Source organism: Mirounga leonina, unplaced genomic scaffold (genome assembly GCF_011800145.1).
Source record: "Mirounga leonina isolate KUSES-001 unplaced genomic scaffold, KU_Mleo_1.0 Mir_108, whole genome shotgun sequence".
In the NCBI taxonomy this organism is placed as follows: domain Eukaryota; kingdom Metazoa; phylum Chordata; class Mammalia; order Carnivora; family Phocidae; genus Mirounga; species Mirounga leonina.
This window is the reverse complement of record NW_023270237.1, coordinates 3,314,316-3,337,312: the sequence shown is the minus strand read 5'-3', so window position 1 is coordinate 3,337,312 and position 22,997 is coordinate 3,314,316. Positions and strand designations below refer to the sequence as shown.

Sequence of the window (22,997 nt, the reverse complement as noted above, 5' to 3'; positions counted from 1 at the left end):
AAATAAATAAATAAATAAATAAATAAATAAATAAATAAATAAATAAATAAACAAAATGCATTGGATAGCATAAAGAAAGTGAATGACATACCCATATTTCTTAATTATCAGCTAAAGGAATAGAGTAGTCCCCTCTTTTCCAGGAGGGATAAGTTCTAAGATTCCCCAGTGGATGCCTAAAAATGTGGATAGTACCAAAGTCAATATATACTGTTTTTTCCTCTACATACATACTTATGGTAAAGTTTAATTTATAAATCAAGCACAGCAAGAGATTAACAATAACTAACAGTAAAAGAGAACAATTATAATGATGTACTACAATGTGGAAGAAGAAATGGGCAGAAGACATGAATAGACATTTCTCCAAAGAAGACATCCAGATAGCCAACAGATCCATGAAAAGATGCTCATCATCACTCACCATCAGGGGAATACAAATCCAAACTACAGTGAGATATCACCTCACACCTATCAGAATGGCTAAAAGCAACAACACAAAAAACAACAGGTGTTGGCAAGGATGTGAAGAGAAAGGAACCCCTGTGCAATGTTGATGGGAATGCAGACTGGTACAGCCACTCTGGAAAACAGTATGGAGTTTCCTCAGAACGTTAAAAATTGAACTACCCTATGACCCAGCAATGGTACTACTGGGTATTTACCCAAAGAATAAAAAAACACTAATTCAAAGGGATACATACACTCCTATGTTTATAGCAGCATTATTTACAATAGCCAAGATATGGAAGCAGCCCAAGTGTCCATTGACAGACGAATGGATAAAGAAGATGTGGTGTATATATTGGAATATTAATCAGTCATAAAAAAGAATGAAGTCTATTCATTTTCAAGGACATGGATGGAGCTAGAGAGTACAATGCTAAGTGAAATAAGTCATTCAGAGAAAGACAAATACCTTATGATTTCACTCATGGAATTTAAGAAAGAAAACAAATGATCAAAGGAAAAAAAAGAGATAAACCAAGAAATAAATTATAGAGAACAAACTGATGGTCACCAGAGTGGAGGTGGGTGGGGGAGTGGGGGAAAACGGTGATGGGGATTAAGGAGTGACTTGTTATGATGACCACCAGGTGATGTATGGAACCTGAAGCTAATATAATACTGTATGTGTACTAACTGAAATTAAAATAAAAACTTAACAAATTCTACAGTTCTGCACAATGAACTTGGAGCATCTACATCCTCATAGACTTGTGGGAAAATAAAACATGTATAGTTGACTTCTCATATTAATTGAAAAGTGGTTTTCTATCTTAAGACTATACTCTGAATTTTGGAAATATTTATGCATATTGTGTAAATCCACATATCTACTCATAATCTCTTAGATAATTGAAGCCATTTTAAATTCTACATATTGTGGGGTTTTTTTTAACATATTACTTTTTTACAAAATTCTTAGTACTGCAGTAGCCATTCTGAAGGAATGTCACAAAATACCAGCAGCAAAGAAAACTTCAATCAAACTCTGATATCAAGTGAACAAGCCAATGGAGCAGATGATCTCATTAAGACGGTGAGAGATTTTTTCACTGTATTTTAAAGGATCTAGCAAATCACCTTTTCATTTGGTGAGGATAACATGCTCTACACCTTTCAGCTCATTCTTTCCTAAGGAAATTTGCCAGTTGTTTAATCGTTTGGCTAAGGAATTTGCAAAATAATTGTATTTTTATTAATTAAACACATTTAATATGCGTAATAGTCATATATATAATATATATTAATAGATATATTTAACTTGCAGCATTAAGTAGCCTTTAACACTTAGGTCAGATAATATATGCACAAGGCGAGATACATATTATTTGTGAAAGAATGATAAAAGATTGGGATCTGGCCTATATATTTTTAGGTGTTATATTAATAGGGACGTTTTCCAGCCAAAAGAGAATCACTTCTTTGTTCTTCACTTGCCTGATATTTGTGAAACTAACCATAGCCTATTATAAAATGGTATATGGGAGAGACTCAAGGCCCAGACCCCTACCAATGAGCCACATTTTCAACAATGAGACAGATTATTGATTCTAAGAGGTTTAATTGAATTAGCCTTGGATTCTAATTCGAGCTCCAATCACAGCTGACTGATATCACTTTGAACAAGTCATTTAATCACTCTGTATCTCAGTTTTTCATCTGATAATTGAAAATATTAATATTCACCCTGCTAGTATGCTTCTTGTAAGAATCAAGTAGGATGTATGTGAAGTCTCATAGAAAAAATATGAAACACTGTGTAAATGAAAGATCATTGATCCTCATGCTTGGCTTCAATCAGGCTAGCATCCTGCCTTGTCTTTTATCCTCCCTTTACCTCTACACTTGACATCAGTAAGTAATCAAGAGGGGTAAATAGGTTTTGAACAAATGTAGTTAAGTTACTTGTATAAATCAGTTGGAAGCAACTATCAAAGTCACTGGAGACCTACACTCCTGTAGTCTTTAAAAGATTATAGCCTCTAAGGGCCAATGATATATTTTAAAACTTACTTAGAAGTTAAATGGGCAAGAGATATTATTCAGAATACATGAAAGGGGTGTAAATTTTTCTCCAAGTTCAAGATTAGGGGCAGAATAAAATTTGGTTGCTAGTTTATGGATTTTTCAATAGTATGTTAAATATTCAGAATAAAAATAATAACTATAGTTATTCTCTTTCTTTGTATTTAGGTGATGAATAAACATGATTATACATTTTCTCATTTGATGTAGTAGTGTTTTAAAGCAATAAAAAACAAGAGATCTGTACTATGTTAAAATATTCCCAGATTAATAAATTCAGACTTGAAATCCCTGAAAGAAAAATACAGATTTTTTTGTGATTTTAATATGGTATTTAAAAAGTTTTGCTGTTACTTTGTTACAGAGAAGAGTAAAATGAGAAATGATCTTTAAAACGTCATGAAATTGGCTCTTTAAATAGCAAATGCTACAATCCTACTAGCAAGTATGAGGTTTAAATTACTTCTTGTTATAAGGCTGCCCCTTTTTAAGGACCACATTAGCTTTTTTCCCCCACAGTGTCCAGTTGAAAGGAGTTTTACTTTCTTTAGTAAGTGAAGAATCATTTTCTGAAAATGACCTTCCATAAAAGCTAATTCTTGATTGAAAACCTTGGTGAAGGAGGCATCTCTCTCCAAGGTGATAGCTCACAATCTTCTCTCTGTATCACATTTTTGTTACATAGGCCAAGGGTTTTGTAAGTAACTTAACTACAGTATGTGAGAAAGTTTGGACTTTGGGACTCCATCAGACATTCCTGTTGATGCTCATAATTGGAAGATGGCTCCTACCCATTGGAGGAGGGATCACTCGGGACCAACTCTCTCAACTTCTCCTTATGTTTGTGGGGACAGCTGCTGACATACTGGAATTCACAAGTGAGACCCTGGAAGAACAAAATGTGAGGTAAGCAGGCCTACAAGGTCAGGCCTCCCACATTTGTCTATTTGTTCTATTATTTATATTCTGCACAAATAAGGATTTTCAGTCTATTATATGTCCAATGATAGAATCATAGAATTTCCTAATGTTCAGATGCATATTAGGTACCAGCCCAGTTTATATGTATATATATCTGAACTTCCTGCTAAAGAAAAAGGGCAAATAATATTTCCTTTGGGTGAGAACAGAAAAGCTCTACACTTCTGCATGACCATGGGTTAGGTGGGGCCATGGTTGTTAGAAAACCTCAGGAGGTGGAATGATCATCCATTGCTCCTCTCTCATGTTCTTAAGTGTCCTGGAATGTAGCCAATCATAAAATTCTCTTCTAGAGTACAGCATAGCTATAAGTCGAGGAAAGCACCTAGAAAAGACATAGAGAAATCTCTCCTCTACCTAGTTGGGAATTTATATTTCCTGGTGTGAATGGAGAATGGGGCAGATTAAGTTTATTTTACTAAATTTTATTTTTAGTCAGTTTTGTTCAAAGTGCCTAAAGGCCTTCTGGTATAGATGCATATAAATTAAAACTTATTGAGTTGGTACTTTTATTTTTGCCACAAGCAAATAAACTCAGAATCCATGATCACATCTGTTTATGGAACCACTTTCTTACCTTTAGGGATTTAAGTCTCAGTGCCTGAATGTACTTTCAGCTTGGGTTGTTTTGTGATATGCTATAAAAATAAATTGCAATGAAGCTGGCTCTTAATGCTACAGTTTACTTTATGCTGTGTTTCTCAAATAACGAAACATAAAGCCAAGCAAAATACACTAACTTACTGAGTAAACTTAGTATCCCAATTATAGCACAAAGTATATCTGTAACCAGAGGTTACCTTTACATGATCATTTCCCATTTCATTTATACTAATTTTTCTTATACTTTATTAAGTAGACATAGAATTTTAAAAAGAATCTAATTTAAGTTGATCCATTGTCCTCAAAACATTGATGTTAATTTTGTAACTTTAATACCTAATATTTGGTCAGTGCTGTGCATTGTAAACAAATTCTCAGATACTTTAAAATACTTGTAATATAATGGGATTACAAGAAAAACATGAAGAAATCATAACCAAGCACATAAAAACAGTAAATAACTACAGGCACAGTGACAGGGACATAAAAATATAACTATGACTAGCTATACCTATATAGAAATAAACACATACATGCTAAATATCTAGTGAGATGGGAGAGATATGGGGTAGGAAATGGAATATTCTGGAAGGATATGTTTCGTGGGGCCGGTAATTAAAATGTGAGAAATGCCAAATCCGGCTACTTAAATGGTCTGTTTATTAGGTCCATCCACAAATGACACCAAGGTGCATTTTATAGATTAGTATTTGCCAATAGATGTTAAATATTCAATGTTAATCATTAAAATCTTAATTTCCCAGAAAAAAAAATCTTTGAAAATCATGAGGTATTTATTCATTCATCAACTGTAGATTGATTATCTGATATGTACCAGGCAATGTGCTGGGTGGAGATTGGGGAGCAAATGGTAAGTGGTGAGAGAAATTCTGGACACACTGTCCTCTCCCAACCCAGGTGATTTCAATTCAGCAATTTCTTCTGCCACCTACAAATTAATCAAATGTTTCTAAAATCTTTTTTTTTTCCTCATTTTAAACTTGCATTATATCCTCAGAAGCGGTCAAATAAAGAATGCCATGGTTATTGTTTTAAAATTTATTTTCAGGCTTCATGGTCTCAGACTGAAGTCATTTTATTTTTAATATAACTGCATTGTGTCAGTGTGTAGTCTCTACTCCCTCATGTCTCCATCACTACTCAGACTCCAAAGTCAAGACCCATAAAGAACCTAGAATTTTTTCTTCCTCATAAAACCCACCTCCTGACTTGTAATTTTGTCACTGGTTTCATCTATACTGCAAGAATTGACACTGCAAATGTCGGTCTCTTCAAAGGAGAGACAAACTCTCACACTGCGGCAAAGCCTTCCCCTTTGGACTCAAAAAAGACAATCATGAAAAATAAATTTAATGTACTCATAAAAGATGTTCACTTGTAATAGCAAAGGAGGTTACTTCATTAGAACCCACTTAGCATTACCTATTTTTACATTTTATTTTCTATTTTATTTTATTCCATAATTTAGGCTGACAGATTTAGGAGAAAACCTTCTATAATGCATGCACTGCAACAATGTCTACCTCTCTTTCCTGCATCCTTGCTAAATACCTTAAATCCAATTTTTTTAAACTTAAGTTAATTTCTTTCCATATGTCAACTTTAAGTTCATTTGACTAATTCTTATGAATTTACATGGATTGTGAGATGCTGCAAATTTTTCTTAAGAGCTTGACTTTACACACCATAAAATTCAACTATTCTAATTCTATGGTTCAATGATATTTATTAAATTTATTGGTGTGCAACCATCATGAGAATCTAGATTCCTTGTGGCTGTTGGGAGTCAATTCTCACTCCTCCCACGACCAACCCTAAGCAACCCCTGATATGCTTTCTTTCTGTACAGTCTCCTTTTCCAGAAATTTCATGTAAGTGGGATCATAAAATATATAGCATTTTGTGTGCGACTTTTTCACTTAGCATGTTTTAGGATTCAGTCACACTGTTGTATGTATTGGTAGTTAGCTCCTTTTTAATTGCTGAATAACATTCCATGCATATACCACATTTTATTTATTCATTCAATAGTCGATATACATGTGTATTGCTATCTTCTTGCTATTAAAGAATGATGTTGCTTATGAACATACACTAAAATCCTTTGGAAAGATCGGTTTTCATTTTTCTTGGATCTATAGCTAGGATTAGAATGACTGGGTTTATGTTAGTACATGTTTAGCTTTTTAAGAAACTCCCAAACTGTTTGCCAAAGTGGCTGTACCTTTTTATATTCCAGTCCTTCACATCCTCACCATTTTTTTCAATATTTTGATTATGACCATTCTATTGGGTTCTTGTGGTATCATATTGTAGTTTTAATTTCTGTTTTCCTAATGACTAAATGAGCATCTTTTCATGTGCTAATTAGCTAATCCTATATCTTCTTTCAGTGAAGTGTCTGTTAAAATTTTTGCCCATTTTTTTGGTTGGATTGATTTTTTTGTTGTTGAATTATAAGAGATTGTAAGAGTTCTTTATACTCTGGACACAAGTCCTTCATTAGATACATAAATGTGAATGTGTGTGTGTGTGTGTGTGTTTTTCCCAGTATACAGCTTGCTTTTCATTTTTGTCATTTAAAAAGTCCTTTCAAAAAATTTTTTAATTTAAATTCAATTTAATTAACATATACTATATTATTAGTTTCAGAGGTAGAATTTAGTGATTCATCAGTTGCATACAACACCCAGTGTGCACTAGATCAAGTGCCCTCCTTAATGCCCATCACCCAATTACCCCATACCCTCAACCCACCTCCTCTCCAGCAACCCTCAGTTTGTTTCCTATAGTTAAGAGTCTAGTATGGTTTACATCTCTCTGTTTTAAAAGAGAATATTTTTAAAAATTTTTTATAAAGTCCCATGTATCACTTTTTAAAATTTTAACTAGTGCTTTAGGAGTCATATCTAAGAAATATTTTCCTCACCCCAAATTGGAAATATTTCCCTCTATAATATTCTGACTTGACTTTTGTGTAGCATGTTGTAAGATCTAAATTTGTGTTTTATCTTATTTTGTTTTGTTTGTGGAATTATCCCAGAACATTTTTTGTCCTAGCTGAGACCAATTGTCTCTGCAATATTTGTTGAAAAGACTATCCTTTCCCTATTAAATTGCCTTGATATCTTTGTCAAAAATCAGTTGGCCACATATGTAAGGGTTTTTCTAAACTTTCTATTGTATTCCATTGCTCTATATATTTATCCTTATGCCAGTACCACACTATTGTGATAACTGAAATTTTATGGTAAGTTTGAAATTAGATGTTGTAAGTCTTCTAACATTGTTCTTTTAATTTTGGGGCGGGGGGGCTATTCTAGGTCCTCTGTATTTCCATTTAAGTTTTATGATCAGCTTGTCAAATTCTACAAAATAATCCTGCTGGAGTCTTGATAAGGATTGTATTAAATTTAAGCAGCAATTTGTGAAGAAATGACACCTTAATATTAAGTCTTTTAATGTGTGAACATGAATTATCTCACCATTTATTCATATGTTCCTTAATTTCTCTCAGCAATGTTTTGTAATTTTCAATATGTGGGTCTTGTGCTGATTTTCTTAAACTTATTCTTAAGTATTTTTTTCTTTTTGATATAATTATTTTCTTAATTTCTTAATATCATTTTCATGTTTTTTATTGCTACTACACAGAAATGCAATTGATTTTTGTATGATGATCTTGTACCCAGCAATAATGCTAAACTTCTTTATTAGTTTTGTAGATCCCTTAGGATTTTCTACTTATAGGATAATGCCATTTGTAAGTAAAGGTAGCTTTCAGTCTTTCTAATGTGTATGACTTTAATTTCTTTTTCTTACCTTATTACATTGGCTAGAATTTCTAGTACAATATTAAATAGAAATATGAGTGGGCATTTCAATCTCAAAGGGTACGCATTCTGTCTTTCACTATTAAGGATGATGTTAGGTATAGGTTTGCACAGATACACTTTGCACAGATACACAGATCAGTTGGAGGAAATTCCTATTTATTTCTAGGTTATCGAGGGTCTCTTTCTTTCTCTCTCGCTCTCTCTTTTCTTTCTTTCTTTCTCTTTCTTTCTTTCTTCTCTTTTTTGGACATTGGATTTTGTTAAATTCTTTTTCTATTTTTATCAAGATTATTATGTCATGGCTGTCTTTCATTCTATAAATATGGTATATTATATTAACTAACTTTCAGATGCTAAACCAACCTTGACTTCTTAGGATAAATCTCACTTGATTATGGTGTATAATGGTTTCAATGTATTGCTGATGTGGGTTTGCTAACATTTTGTTAATTTTTATATCTATGCTCATGAGCATATTGATCTATAGTGATATTTTCTAATGATATCTTTTTCTGGCTTTAGTATTAGGATAATACTGGACTCAGTGAATACCTCAGGAAGCACCCCTTCTTTCTTTATTTTCCAAAAGACTTTGGAAAGGATTGGTATTTACCTATGAAGCTATCTGGACCCAGGCTTTTCTTTGGGGAAGATATTTTACTACTAATTCAACATAATTATTTCATTATAAGCCTATTCAGTTATGCTATTTCTTCCTGAGTTAACTCTGATTACATTTTTCTTTTTTTATTCCTAGGAATTTTTCCACTTCAAAGAAATTATCTAGTTTTTTATATAAGGTTTTTAATACTAATTTTTTATATTATTCCTTTAAACTTGTGTCGGTTTCTATAGGGTCACTTATTATGCCCTCTTTTATATTCTGAGTTGGTCATTTGTGTCTTCTCTCTTTTTTTTTTCCTTTAGAATTATCAATTTTGTTGATCTTCTAAAATAACCAACTTTTGACTTCATTGATTTTTCTCTATTGTTATTCTGTTCTCCATTTCATTGATTTGTGCTCTGATGTTTCATTTTTCCTTCCTTCTACTTGCTTTGGATCTAATTTTCTCTTTTTTCCCTTAGTGTCTTAAGATGGAATCTTAGATTATTGATTTGAGATCTTTCTGCTTTTCTAACATGGTGTTCAAAGCTACAGATTTCCCTCTAACTATTGCTTTATCTGTGTCCCATAAGCTTTGATATGTTATCTTTTTGTTTAATACAGTTCAAAATATTTTCCAGTATCTCCTGTAATTTATCCTTTGGCCTATGGATTATTTAGAAGTAAGCTATTTAATTTCCATATGGAGATTGCCCAAATTTCTTTCTGTTGTTTTCTATTTTAATTCTGTTGCAGTCTTTAAATTATTTTAATCCTTTTCAATTTATTGGGACTTATCTTATGGCATAGCATGTGGCCTATCCTGGAGAATGTTCTACATATGCTTGAAAACAATGTGTATTTATCTGTTGTTTGGTTGAGTGTTCTGTAAATGTCAGCTGTGTCACATTGGTTATTAGGTTATTTTACTCTTCTGTATCCTTACTTTTTGTCTAGTTGTTCTATCAGTTATTGAGAGTGAGGCATTGAAATCTTCAGCTCTAATTGTTGAATTATCTATTTCCTTTTCCAATACTGTCAGTTTTTGCTTCAAGTATTTTGAGGCTCTGTTTTTAGGTGTGTATACTTTAATTTTTTAAAACATCTTCCTTAGGTAGTAACTATTTTTCATCATGAAATGTCACTCTTTTTCTCTTCAGTAATATGTCTTGTCTCAAAGTCTATTTTGTGTCGTAATGAGCTTAGGTACTCTATTCTCTTATGATACTGTTGCCATGGGATATTTCTTTTTCCATCCTTGTACTTTCAAACTCTTTGTATCTTTGCATCTAAACTGTGTCCCTTATAGACTACATATAGTTGGATTTTCATCTTTTTCCCCAGTCAAACCTTGTCTTTTAATTGGAGTGTATATTAGTTTCCCAGGGCTGCCATAATGAAATACCACAAACTGAAAGTCTTAAAACAACAGAAATTTATTTTCTCACAGTCCTCAAGGCTGAAAGTCCAAATCAGTGTCAGCAGGGTTGGTTTCTACTGGAGGCTGTGAGGGAGAATCTGTTTGGTGCCTCTTTCCTGGATTCTGGTGGTTGCTGGCAATTCTTAGTGTCTCTTGGCTTGTAGACACATCACTCCAATCTCTGCCTTTGTCTTCACATGGAATTCTCCTCAGTGTTTCTTTTTTTTTTTTTAAGATTTTATTTATTTATTTGAGAGAGAGAGAATGAGAGAGAGCACATGAGAGGGGGGAGGGTCAGAGGGAGAAGCAGACTCCCTGCCGAGCAGGGAGCCCGATGCGGGACTCGATCCAGGGACTCCAGGATCATGACCTGAGCCGAAGGCAGTCGCTTAACCAACTGAGCCACCCAGGCGCCCTCTCCTCAGTGTTTCTGTCAGTGTTTGCACATTTTCCCCTTCTTAGAGGGACACCAGTCTTTGGATTAGGACTCAAATTAATCTAATATGACTTCATCTTAACTTGTTTACATCTGCAAAAACTATTTCCAAATAAGATTACATTCTGAAGTCTAAGTAGACATGAATTTTGGGAAGACATCATTCAACATATTACAGTGTATTTATTCCATTCATATGCAATGTAACTATTGATTTGGTTGGATTTCTATCTGCCATTTTGTTATTTGTTTTTTTCTAAGTCTTAAGTCTTTTTCATTCCTGTGTTACTCATTTACTACTTTAAAAATATTTTTAACAAACAATTTTAATTGATTTTTCATATTATTTTATTGGTAGTTACTATAGGGATTACAATATGTATTTTAAGTCTTCATATGCTACTATAAGTTAATAGGTTCATTTCTTCTCCCTCTTTTTTGCTATTGTCATTACATTACATCTTTATATGTTATAAACCAAACAATAGTTTTATAATTATTTTTATAGACTTTAATATTTTTAAGAAATTAAGAAAAGAAAACATATGACTGTATATTTATGTGTTCTCTTATATTTCCCCACAAGTTGAAGATTCTCTATTCCTTCTTGTGAATTTGAGTTACTGTCTGGTATCATTTCCTTTCAGCCTTCTTTTACAAAGGAACAAAGACTTCCTTTATTGTTTCTTCTAAGGCAAATCTGCTACCAACTAATTCTCCCAGTCTTTGTCCAGAAATGTGTTTATTTTGCCTTCATGTTTCAAAAATAGTTTTGTTGGATAGAGAATTCATGGTTGTTAATTTTTACTTCAGCATTTTACATATATAATTCCACTGTATTCTGGCCTTCATTATTTCTGATGAGATGTTAGCCATTGTTGTTGTTGTTGTTGTTACCCAGTACAAGCTGAGCCATTTTTCTTTTGCGGTTTTCAAGATTTTCTCTTTCTTTTTGACTTTCAGTCATTTGACTGTGATGTGTGTAGGTGTAGTTCTCCTTGCCTTTAACCTTACTACAACTTTGTTGATTATTGATCTTGGATCTGTAAATTATGTTTTTCCTCAAATTTAGGAATTTTCAGCCATCATCTATTCAAACATATTTTCTGGTCCATTCTCTCTTCCTTCTTCTGAGACTCATATTACAAATAAGTATGCTTAAGTGTGTTCCATAGGTTTCTGAGACTCTGTTTTTTCTCCCATCTGTTTTACTCTCTTTTCATCAAATTGGGTAATTTTCTTGATTTATCTTCCACATCACTGATTCTTTCTTCTACCATCTCAAATGTAGATGTAGACTCAAATCGTAGAGTATACCTACTGAATTTTTCATTTTGGGCCCCCTATTTTCAACTATAGAATTTCTATTTAATTATTTTTAGAACTTATATTTCTTTATTTAGATTATCTATTTGTTGGGTCATTGTCATCATATTTTTCTTTAATTTGTGGAACATAGTTTTATTTTATTTTTTGATCATATTTATAATAGTTGCTTTGATGCCTTTGTCTGTTAAGCCCAACATCTGGACCCCATTAGAGTCAGTTTCTATTGACTTTTTTTTTTCCTGAGTATAGGTCAGTCATTACTGGTTTTTTGCATGTTATATATTTTTGGTGGAAACAGAACATTTTAGATTATATTTTGTAGCAATATATTATCCTCAAGCTTCCCCTGTACTTTAGGCTTCTTGATGTTGTTTTTGTTGTCTCAAAAAATTGCCTGAACTTAATCTAAGGAATCTCTTCCCTTAGATTGTAGCCACTGATGGCTCTGTTTTTTTTTTTTTTTATTCCTTCTTTTGCTTGTTTGTTTTTAGCATGGCCTATTAGGGTTATACCTATAACTACACAGCTTGTGATTAGCCAATGATTTGGACAGGATTTGTAATCAAACACTTCAAGCCCTTATGACCTACACCCTCTGCCAATGGATCTGTGTATGGGTTGGATAGCACATTTAAATTCAGAAAGTTTTCATATATACTCAGTTTTCAATTTCCACTGGGTTTTCTTGGATCTTCCTGGCACATGTCTGGTGTACATGAAGTGCTTATCTAGCCCATCTAAGGCTCTCTTATTTTCAAAATCTCTCCATTAAAATTCACGTTAGTCTACCATTCACCCCAACTGGGATTGCAACCATAAAGTAGCAAGGCTGTGGGCTCTCCCATTCATTTCCAACCAAGTTGATTACTCTTACTGACCACACCTCTAAGCATAAGATTTCACAATCTACTCCAAGCCAAGTCAGCACACTGTGGCCATGAGGGGACTCTGGTTTTCACTGTCAAACCCTCCCGGATAAAACTACTACTCTGACTGACCAAGACAGCCTTAACATTCCTCTCAGTTTGACTAAACTTTCAAAAGGTCTGTTGCAACTAATGAATTGTTGAACACTACATCAAAAACTAATGATGTACTATATGTTGGCTAACTGAACATAATAATAATAATAAAGAATAGTTACATGAAAAAAATTAAAAATAAAATCTTTTAAAAAACTAAGTAAAATGAGGGTAATGGTATTAAATTAAAAAAAAAATTTAAAAAGGTCTGTTGCTGAGTATAGACCTTTGTATTCCCTTTCCTTACAAAATTTACAGTTATAAGTTCTTTCTCTGCCCCTTTGAGATTAAGTCTTCTCCCAGGCTCTTTCTTGTTTTACTACCCAGAAATCTTTCTAATGGATGTAAGAGTCATCCCTTTGAAATATGATCATCAAGAAAGATAGCACCCCTATCTCTTGGTCTCTTTGTGATGTTAGAAGCCTAACTTATGTTGGTTACTGCCAGGAAGAGCCAACTGGTTATTCACACATTTAGAGATAATCTTTAATGTGCAGTCTTTTTTTGAACACAGATCATTTATTAAGGAGAAAAAAAAATCTGTTCTTATAACATTACTGTTATCTCACTGTATTTGACCACACAAAGGAGAATTTTCCTATGTTTACACTGTGTTTGTTTTTCATTTAACTCTTTTTGCTCTTCTTCTAGGGTAGGTTAATACTTCATTTTCTCATTTTCTTTCTCTCTCTCTCCTCTATCTTTTTTCCTTCTCTGAAGAGGTTTGTTGGATGATTTTCTAAAAACTAGGTGAATTAGGGGAGTCTGAGTGGTACAATCAGTTAAACTTCCAACTCTTGGTTTCAGCTTAGGTCATGATTTCAGGGTTGTGAGATTGAGTCCTATGCCAGGGCTCTGCACTCAGTGTGGAGTCTGCTTGAGTTTCTCTCTCCCTCTCCCTCTGCCCCTCTCCCTGTACTCACACACACTCTCTCTCTAAAATAAATAAATAAATCTTAAAAAAAATAAAAATAAAGATGAGGTGAATTCTATCCACTGATTATCTCCTATCTACAGGAACATTTACATGTCCAAAAAGAAATAGTTAAACAAATTAGCAATGTATGACTTTATTTTTACTTTACACCCAATAAATTTGGTGCACTGATCTACCAAATTCAATCTTTTATCCTCCTCATTTTCCAAGCAGAGAAATGATACTCACATATATAATTATATTTGTCAAGATCTTTTGTCTCTTTATGAATAGAGTCCATTGTCTGCTTACATGCTTCTCAGTTGACATTTATGAAGACATTACACATGAGAAAATGGGGTGAGACAATTAGGCGAGACAGTTACACAATGGAGATAATGTTGGATAAATTCACTCCAAAATTCCTTCACATTTTGAGTGATTGCCGTTTAAGCTCGGTGATTCATTTACTTTCCTTTTAACCTTCCCGAGTAACTTTTACTATCTGACTTAGTACAAATTTGTCTGCTTCAGAAATTTTCTGGCCATTTTTTTCCAAAGTTATTTTTGATAAATTTACTAATATGTTTCTCAACACTCACATTTTCCTATGTTTTGTGCATGCTCAGATATTTGCATGTGCAAAAGATATATGTTCATTATTGTAGTGTTAGAATCTTACTTAAGGCTAGGGATTGTTTATTATTTATTCTTATTTTGTATAATGATAGAATTAAAACACAAAGCATTTAAGAAATATGTTCACATAGTAAAAATACCACTGCTACCATTACTGTTGCTGCTGCTGCCACTATACTACTAGATAATGGTCATTCATCTGTTTCTGTGCTCCAAGTACTGTTATAAGGGTTTTAGTTGTGCTAAGTTACTTAGACTTTACAATATACTCTGAGGTAGATACTATCATTATCACCATTTTATAAGCTGAACTGTGGCAGGCAAGAGAAGTTGAGAAAATCTCAAGGTTACATGGTAATAAAAAACAACACCTAACTTGCATAATTAGTCTGTTTTGAGTGCTGTTCTAAGAACTTTATATGCTTAATATATTTTCATAATGTACTTAATATAATTATCATATAAAATCTAGGAGCTATTAAATTATTATTGTTATCCTCATATTGAATAGGGGTAAACTAAAGCATATAGATGTGAAATTATTTGTTCATGTTCATGTAGTCAGTAAATATCAATCTGGGATTGGAAGCCCACATCCTATCTCTCTGGCGAAGGTTGGAGCTAGTATTTGAACTCCAGCAACCTACCACCAGACCTTATGCTTTACCACTGATTTCTGCTGCCTTGCAGACAAATTGCACATGAGTTTTTGGTAGAATTATTGAGGTTTGGGATTAGAAGAAACTTCAAATTAGCCATCTATTGAACAATCTATTTTACATCTGTTGCAAAATCCTCTCCAGAATTTTCTCAACAAGTTTTTGTCCAGACTTTCTTTGAAAATTTTCACTAATAGAGACTATACTAACCCCAGGGCAACTCATTCCATTTTGAGTTGATATTATTAGAGAGTACTTTTCTCTATTGTGATAAAATTTGCATTCTTATAGGCACCATTAAAATTCTTTGAATCTGAATTGGACTTCTGAAGTCACAAGAAATAAGTTTAATTCCTTTTCCACATGATAGCCTTTTAAATATATGAAACTTCTTTAGCTATCCCACATATAACATGGCTCTGAAATCTCTATCCTAGCCTCTCTCTTTTGGACCAAAAACTTTATAAATTTTCCTCCTAAAACATAAAGCACAATACATAATATTTCTGATATATTCTGAACATTATAGAATACAGCAGGGCTAAAACTTTCTGTTTCCTTTATGGAAATAGTATAGTACCGTGGTTAAAAGGGTGGATGCTGAAACAAGCTATCTAGTTCTGACTTTTGCTTCCAACATTTACAACCACATTACTTTGGACAACTAGAGTTTCTACAACTCTATGCCTCAGTTTCCTCACTGGTCAAATAGGGATAAGTATAACTATTTTGTAAAATTGGTATGAGAATTAAGTGTGATCATAGTTAAACCATTAGAAAACTTCCTGAAACAGCATGAGCTCAGAAACTGTAGGTAAAATTATTTAAAAATTCAGGCACTTACTGGAAGTCTATTATGTATAGACATTGACATTGCAAAGATGGAAAAAAGTTATAGACTGCATTCCCTAGGTATCTCCACTTAAAATTCTAGACTTTATACTTCTTATGAAATGACCTATGATTGCATTTGATTTTGGAAAATCATAAATCCATGTCATACTGTGGACTTAAAATTAGATAATAGTAAGGGAAAATCCTTGAGCCTTTTTTATGGCAGCTGCTGTGAAATGTTACCTCTTCTGTCCTATTCTAGGTCATCCAGTTACATCTTGTCAAGATCTTTTGAGATCCTGATTGTGTCTTCTGGGGTAATGGCTTCCTATCCAACCTCCATGTCATATGTGCATATGAGAAGCCTTCCATCAATGTGGCAACCAAGTGATTGGTGAAATGTGAAGTAGAATAGAATCAAAGGCAGAGCCTGCAGCAACCCTTAGAGAGCTCCCTTTGGGGAGTCGTTTACACAGTTAGGAATCCACCTAACTGTGCTTACACCCAGAACATTTCTTAATCTTGTTAATAAGAACACTGCGGGAGGCCTTTTCACCAGCCTTATTTAAACCCAAATGTCTAATATTAATTTATATATCATTACTTGCTTGGTAATCCTAACTCTATTGAAGAGAGAGAGAGAGAAAATCTTAGTATGCTGAGTGTAATTGTTCCAAGTAACCTGTGCTAATTCCTAGTAATTATTGTCTTCTATAAGGGCTTTTAGAAATCTTCTAAATAACCACTTATATAACCTAACTAGGGATTAATAGTAAATGTGCCTTTGGTACTTTAAGATACACTTCTGCTTCATTTTGAAAATTAAGACTTTGTATATTTATTTTGTCATCACCCTTGTCTCTGCCATTAACTGCTAAGATAATGATGGCTTAGAAATATCATTTACAATTTCTCTCATAGTTTTTGAGATCTAATTTTTCCAGACCTCAATACTTGAAGCATTTAAAGATATCCCTTACAACCACCTCATTTATTTTGGTTTCAACTTCTCCTCCCTGATGCCTTTCTATCCCTTTCCAATCTGAAAATCCCTCTTGACAGAGAAGTTGGCAATAAAATCTGCTATTATACCACTAATCTCAAATTGCTAACTTCCTTTGTATTTTTGCTAAAAAAATAACTTTGATATTTCTTTTATATCCTTTCTATTTGTATAACATCTATTCTTTCTGACTTCAGTCTTCAAAACCATTCTCCTAGGTCGATGACATTTGTATATTTGCCAAGTATGGCCCTTCTTTTGTACATTCAATAATTCCTTCCACAAATAATTGTTGAGTGTCTACTATTTGCTGTTCTAGGCACTGGGAATACAATAGTGAATTAAACTGTCATATTCCTTGACTTACGTCCTAGTAAGTGGTGTAAATTTTTTATTTTTGGATTTATCTTCCCACTTTTTTCTCCTGACTTAAGGTAGCTTTCTTTTACATGCTGAACTTTTAATTTGGGGGCATCATGTAGTTCTTTTGAGATATATTTTTAATTTAGAGTCTCATGATCTTAGGAAAAAAATTTTGTTTTTTCTTATTGAAAATTCTTGAAATCAGCCCTCTGAATTTCTTAGTCAAAGTCTAACATTTTCCCTAGCATCTATCTCCAATAATGTTTCCATGATTTTGTAAAACTAAGAACAACAATATGGGACAAAGAGGCTTGGCCATAATTTACACAGATGTTGGCACATGTGAAAGTTGGATTTTAAGTCTCAGAGTTTTTTTTTACTTCTTCATTATTCCATTATAATCATGAATGGATTTTTTTCATGGATTTCGTATATCACCAAGATATTTTGACAACTCTTGAGAGGTTTATTAGGGTATACTCAAATATGAGAAAAAAGAGAAAATACTTCTTTAAAAATGATCATATTTTTATTACTAATTTAAAATTTTGTCTGCATTCTAGGAATAGTCCTGCCCTAGTCTATGCCATCCTTGTTATATGGACCTGGAGCATGCTGCAATTTCCACTTGACCTGGCAGGTAAATGTCTTGATATTTGCTCAAACAGAAAATTATAACTCTTGATTATAAACTATAATGAAGTTAAGGAGGCATTTGAGAAGATAATTATTTTTATAATTTTGATATCCCAGTGTTAGTTCCAGTTCAATTTAGAAGAAAAGTTGACTGAAACTTAGGAAAGCCGCTAGTGGATCCATTCTGGTACACGATGAGCCTGAGATAGTTGAATGTACTGGAGCACAGCTTTGCATTCACTTCAAAAAGTGGCTCCATCACATATGCATTGTAAAATCTCCCACAAATTAGTTAAGACTTTTGTACCTCGATTTTCACCAGTGAAATGGGTTCTTGTGATGACTAAATAAGAGTTTGTAAAGTGCTTAGCACAGTTGCTGGGATACAAATATTAGCTCTTGATATTTTGGGGGCTCATTTTCATTCTTTTGTCAGACCCATGTATTAGATTATCACAGGGAGTAAGAGCAGTTTTGGGGCCACATGGAAAATTAAAATTTTCCTCAGTAGTGGCCCTTGATATTCCATTGGTCCTATTAATAAATACATAAACTTCTAAGACTTTGTAAGAAGAAACTGTTTTCCAAGCATATCATACTAGTGATGATCTAGACCTGCACTGTCCAATACAGTATCCACTAGCCACACGTGGCTGTTTAAATTTAAATTTAAATTAATTAAAATTAAATGAAATTAAAAGTTCAGTTCCTCAGTCACACTAGCCACAATTCAAGAGCTCAACTGCCACATATGGGCTACTGTAGTAGGCAGAGCATTAGGCAAAACATTTTTACCATCACAGGAAGTTCAATTGAACAACACTGATCTGGAGTCATCCCTTAACTTCTAGGAAAGATACCTGGAATTCTGACTTGAGAATTCTCCAGGATGCCACTTTACTCTGAAGAAATTCTAGGATTTAATAATTACATCTTCCTTAAACCTGACTTCTTTTTTTTATGGCACCCTCCTCGATGGACTCAGGATTTAATCATTTCTGCATCTTCTTTTGGCTTACTTTAATAGGCCCAGAGCTTTCAGAGGCAATTTTAGAATTTAGCAAACACTCTCTGAAACAAAATTGTCACCAGAATAGATGGAAAGAGTGGCTGTGGTTTTTTAGAAATACCCAAAATTTAATTACTAGTTAACAATTACAAACAAATGTATGCCAATAACACACACACATACACACACACACAATTTTGTCGAAATGTGCCCAATCTATACCTCTTGATCAGGTGATGTTTCCTGACAGAATATTAGGTATCATCACTTTAGATGTTGAAGAACAGTCTTAGGAGGTCCCCTTGGAACTATTTCCTGACCCTAACTTCTTAAGAGAGGCCACTCTTGAGGCACCTGGGTGGCTCAGTCAGTTAAGCATCTGACTCTTGGTTTCGGCTCAGGTCATGATCTCAGGGTTGTGGGATCAAGCCCTGTGTAGGGTTCTGCCTTCAGCATGGAGTCTGCTTGAGATTCTCTCTCACCATTTCCTTCCCACCCCCCCAAAATAAATAAATAAATCTTTTCTTTTTAAAAAAAGAGAGGCCACTATTGGTCTTATGTTGGTGTTTCTTTTGTCATTCACTCTGCTGATCCTCAGCCGCCTATATCTTGTGGTTTATAGCCTTGCTAAGAAAATTTTTATTTGGGAAAGAAATTTTGTAAACTTTCAGGGGTGCTAATGTTATGCAGCTGTTTGAAAAACAAAGACCAAATGTTACTTCTGACTAAATCACTATTGTATTTTCCAACAAACAGTACATTATGTTCACCCATATCAAAGCAGCTTCATAATATTTGCAGGCTCCAGTAGACGAAGGCATTCTTTGTTTGAAAATTCCAAATGGAAGGCCTCATTATTATAAAGGATTATTTTATGCCCTTGACCTTGAATTAAATTAGCATTTTAGAAATTAAAACAAAAAGGTTCATCTGTTGATTGGGCCTCCTTTTGTTCAACTGGAAAATCAGTAATTATATCCAGTGTTTCTTGTAAACTGTGAAACAAAACCATAAGGCATTAGCCAAAATAAAATAACAATGGCATTTATTTTGGGCTTTTGTCCCCCCACCATTAGAAAAATATGTTTAACATGAATTAAGTTTGAATTTGAATTATAAACACTTGCATTTCCACAACATAATTTACAAGTATGGCTGAGTGAGTCAACCAGGAAACAGGTAGATCCCAAAGGGAGGATTCAGAAGGATCTGGGCCATGTATCTATACTCTGTTCCATCTCCCAAACTCAGCAGTCAGCTAAGTCATTCATTATCCCAAGGGAAAGAGAGAAGTGAGAAATCAGAGAGGAACCAGGGGTGTTACTCTAATGGAAACAAAAAGAGCCAGTGAATAGGGGTCCCTCTCCTCACAGACATCATTGTTACCTTGGTTTTCAAAGGAAGAAACTGGGGCCCAGGAAGGTTAAGTAACTTGGCCAGCATCTTGCTAAAACAAACAAACAAAACAAAACAAAACAAAAAAAATGAGGCAGGCAGGCTACCTGGCTTGAGGCCTAAAATGCCCTGCTGTGCTCTCTCTCTACACCGCAGACCCCAGGGACAGCCAAGGTGGTTTCTCGGGTTCTTTGTTCTCTCTAACCCAGTTGATTGTGCTTTCCCCAGGATGGGGACTAGAAGGTGATCTAAAATTTGTGACATGGAGGGAAACCCGAGGACTGCCTTTCTTTGGTGTGTTTTATTGAAATTACAACAGATTATTGATTTTAAAAATAAAATGACCAGGGATGTTAAGTGGTTAAGGGGTGGCTAAGGGTGGTGTTCAGTGTTAAGGGTGGTCTCACTTGTCCCCCGCCCCAGAATTAAATTATAGAATCACCCCCAACTGTTAAGTAGCACAGCACCCATAGTTGATGACTTGTCCCCATTTCATACTGTCTTACACGTTTCAGAAGGGCGCTAATTGGTCTGTCTTGTGTTCTCAGTACAGCATGTCGTCTGCCCCTTGTCGGTGGCAATGAGGGGGTTCCCCAGCTTCTTCTTTTGCCAATACAGCGCCGATCTGTGGAATATTGGAATCAGCATCTTCATACAAGACGGCCCCTTCCTCGTCGTGCGTCTCATATTGATGACCTACTTCCAAGTGATAAACCAGATGCTGGTGTTCTTTGCCGCCAAGAATTTCCTTGTGGTGGTGTTACAACTCTACCGCCTGGTGGTGTTGGCGATGGATGTCCGCACTTCCTTGCTACGTCAGCCGGGAAGCCTGAAAGCAAAGCACCTCTGCCCCTGTGAAAGCACCGCCAGTGGGCTCTCACCTGGAGATCTGGAGAGCGGCTCAAAGGCGGATTTGGGGGTACCCTTGCAGGCCTTGCCAGTCACCCCCGAGGACTCTCAAGCCACCCCGTAGCTCCTTACTGACTGCGGCTGGCAGCTAGAACATTTGACTTTCTGGTCCTTCTTACAGACAGAATCTCCTCTCTCTCCCTCTTTTTTTAACTTTGGCATATAATAATTTTCCAAAGAACAACATAAAAAGTGATCTTAAACCAAAGCTGAGGAATTTTCTTTTTTTCAACTGAACGGAAAGAACTTTGATTAGTGGCTATCGCTACAACTTCTGTGCGATTGTATCAGATGTTATAGTTGTTCAACGACGAAGTGATTTGTTTGTCTTGAACTGTTTGAAGAGCTATGGACAGGGTTACAGTGACATGCCCTCAAAAGATTTAGTGCAGACAAACTGTCACGGCTGTTACCTGAAAATAGAGAAGCTTTGAACTTTGGCTCCATTGTCAGACTATCTCATCTGATCTTTTCTGCCATGTCCCTGACATCAAAAAATGTACATTCAGTGAATGCAGAACAAATGAAGGGAAAAGTTCTTTTAAAATTACCTCACTGTGAGCTGGAAGCAGTGAAAATCTCTGCCCAGCTTCCATAGCATTGAGAGCCCTCTCCATCGCTGCACAGACCTTCCCAGGAAAATCATTTTTCTGGGCTGATGTGGTATTCTGTCATGGCGCATATGCTCTTACAGAAATTTTATTGCTTTTGGCTTGGGCGCTGCGAAATTCACAGCAAGCCATTTTGGTTGTGAGGCAGGAAATACTGGTAATGCTAGCAAAGTCACAATTTCCACTCTGAAACATGATTTGCGGTATTCGTCAGTATTTTTCTTAACTACCATTTTCTATATTGCCAAGTCAAATTATGTGGGCTGATGCAAGGAAGCACCAAAGCAGGGAGTAAAGGTGTTTCAGGCCCTTTAAGTGTTACCCTAGTTTCTGGAGCTGGTCAGCGGTAGATGGAACTCCTCCGAACTGCCACTATGGGAGACTGAGTCGGCCTTTGGCCTCCAGGAAGGTGTCAGGGATGGAAGCTTGCATCAGCCCGACACGCAGCCAACAGCCCTTGACTGGTGACGGGACGCAGAACACGCCACGGCATTGTGGAAATCAGGAGATTTGCTTTTCTTTCCTGCATTAAGACTTCACCTCCTCAGTGTTGAAATAGCCATACTTCCCCTTACATAGCTCTGTACTTTCCAGAAGGAGGTCATTCAGAACATTTTAAAATGATTTTGCTGTTAAAGATACAGTGTGAAAATTTACCTGACTATATAGCAGTGATTACATTTGAGGCAAGCAGTTCTGAAGCTGTTTTTTTAGGGTTCAAAGCATAATTCCTCCTTGTTAGTATGCTGAGGAATTCAAAGGGACATGAAAGATAAGACCGAGTAGGACCTTAAATTGGGTGTGACCGTTTGACAACCAATGGGGACAATTTTATCTATAAATCTGTGTGACAGGATATCTGTTCAAAATATTTGATTCAAAGTTTCATAGGCAAATTCTATTTTTATACAGAGAAATTAATATTTTCTACTCCCTGGCTTTTCCAGCGTCTGATAGCATGTTTCTATTTCTTCCGTTTCTTCCTTGTGTTTCTAATTTTAACAATATGATGATTGTAAAATTACACATGAGATGAGTGGAATACATTGATAATTTTCATAATAATTTTGTGAACGCTAAGATCAGGAAATTATATTTATATAAAGTAAAGAACTTGACAACTTTTAAGGGCATGTTATTTAAAATGCTTAGCAATTGGAAGCAAAATAATAAGTGCTACTATTTATAAAAACGCCTCGGCAGAATCTGTTTTTCTGTTGATTATTTTATGTTGAACGT

General features: G+C 34.7%; 1 protein-coding gene across 1 annotated transcript in view; it reads left to right on the top strand.

Moving 5' to 3' along the window:
- LOC118019559 (transmembrane protein 26-like) overlaps positions 1–21,628 on the top strand; it is a 43,160-nt gene extending 21,532 nt beyond the window's left edge. Inside the window, exons 3-6 of the mRNA XM_035018887.1 lie at positions 1,430–1,543; positions 3,218–3,438; positions 17,762–17,838; positions 20,787–21,628. Coding sequence (XP_034874778.1) covers positions 1,430–1,543; positions 3,218–3,438; positions 17,762–17,838; positions 20,787–21,211 — 837 coding nt within the window. The 3' untranslated portion in view covers positions 21,212–21,628. The remainder of the gene's footprint in view (positions 1–1,429; positions 1,544–3,217; positions 3,439–17,761; positions 17,839–20,786) is intronic.
- The last annotated feature ends 1,369 nt before the right edge of the window (positions 21,629–22,997 follow it).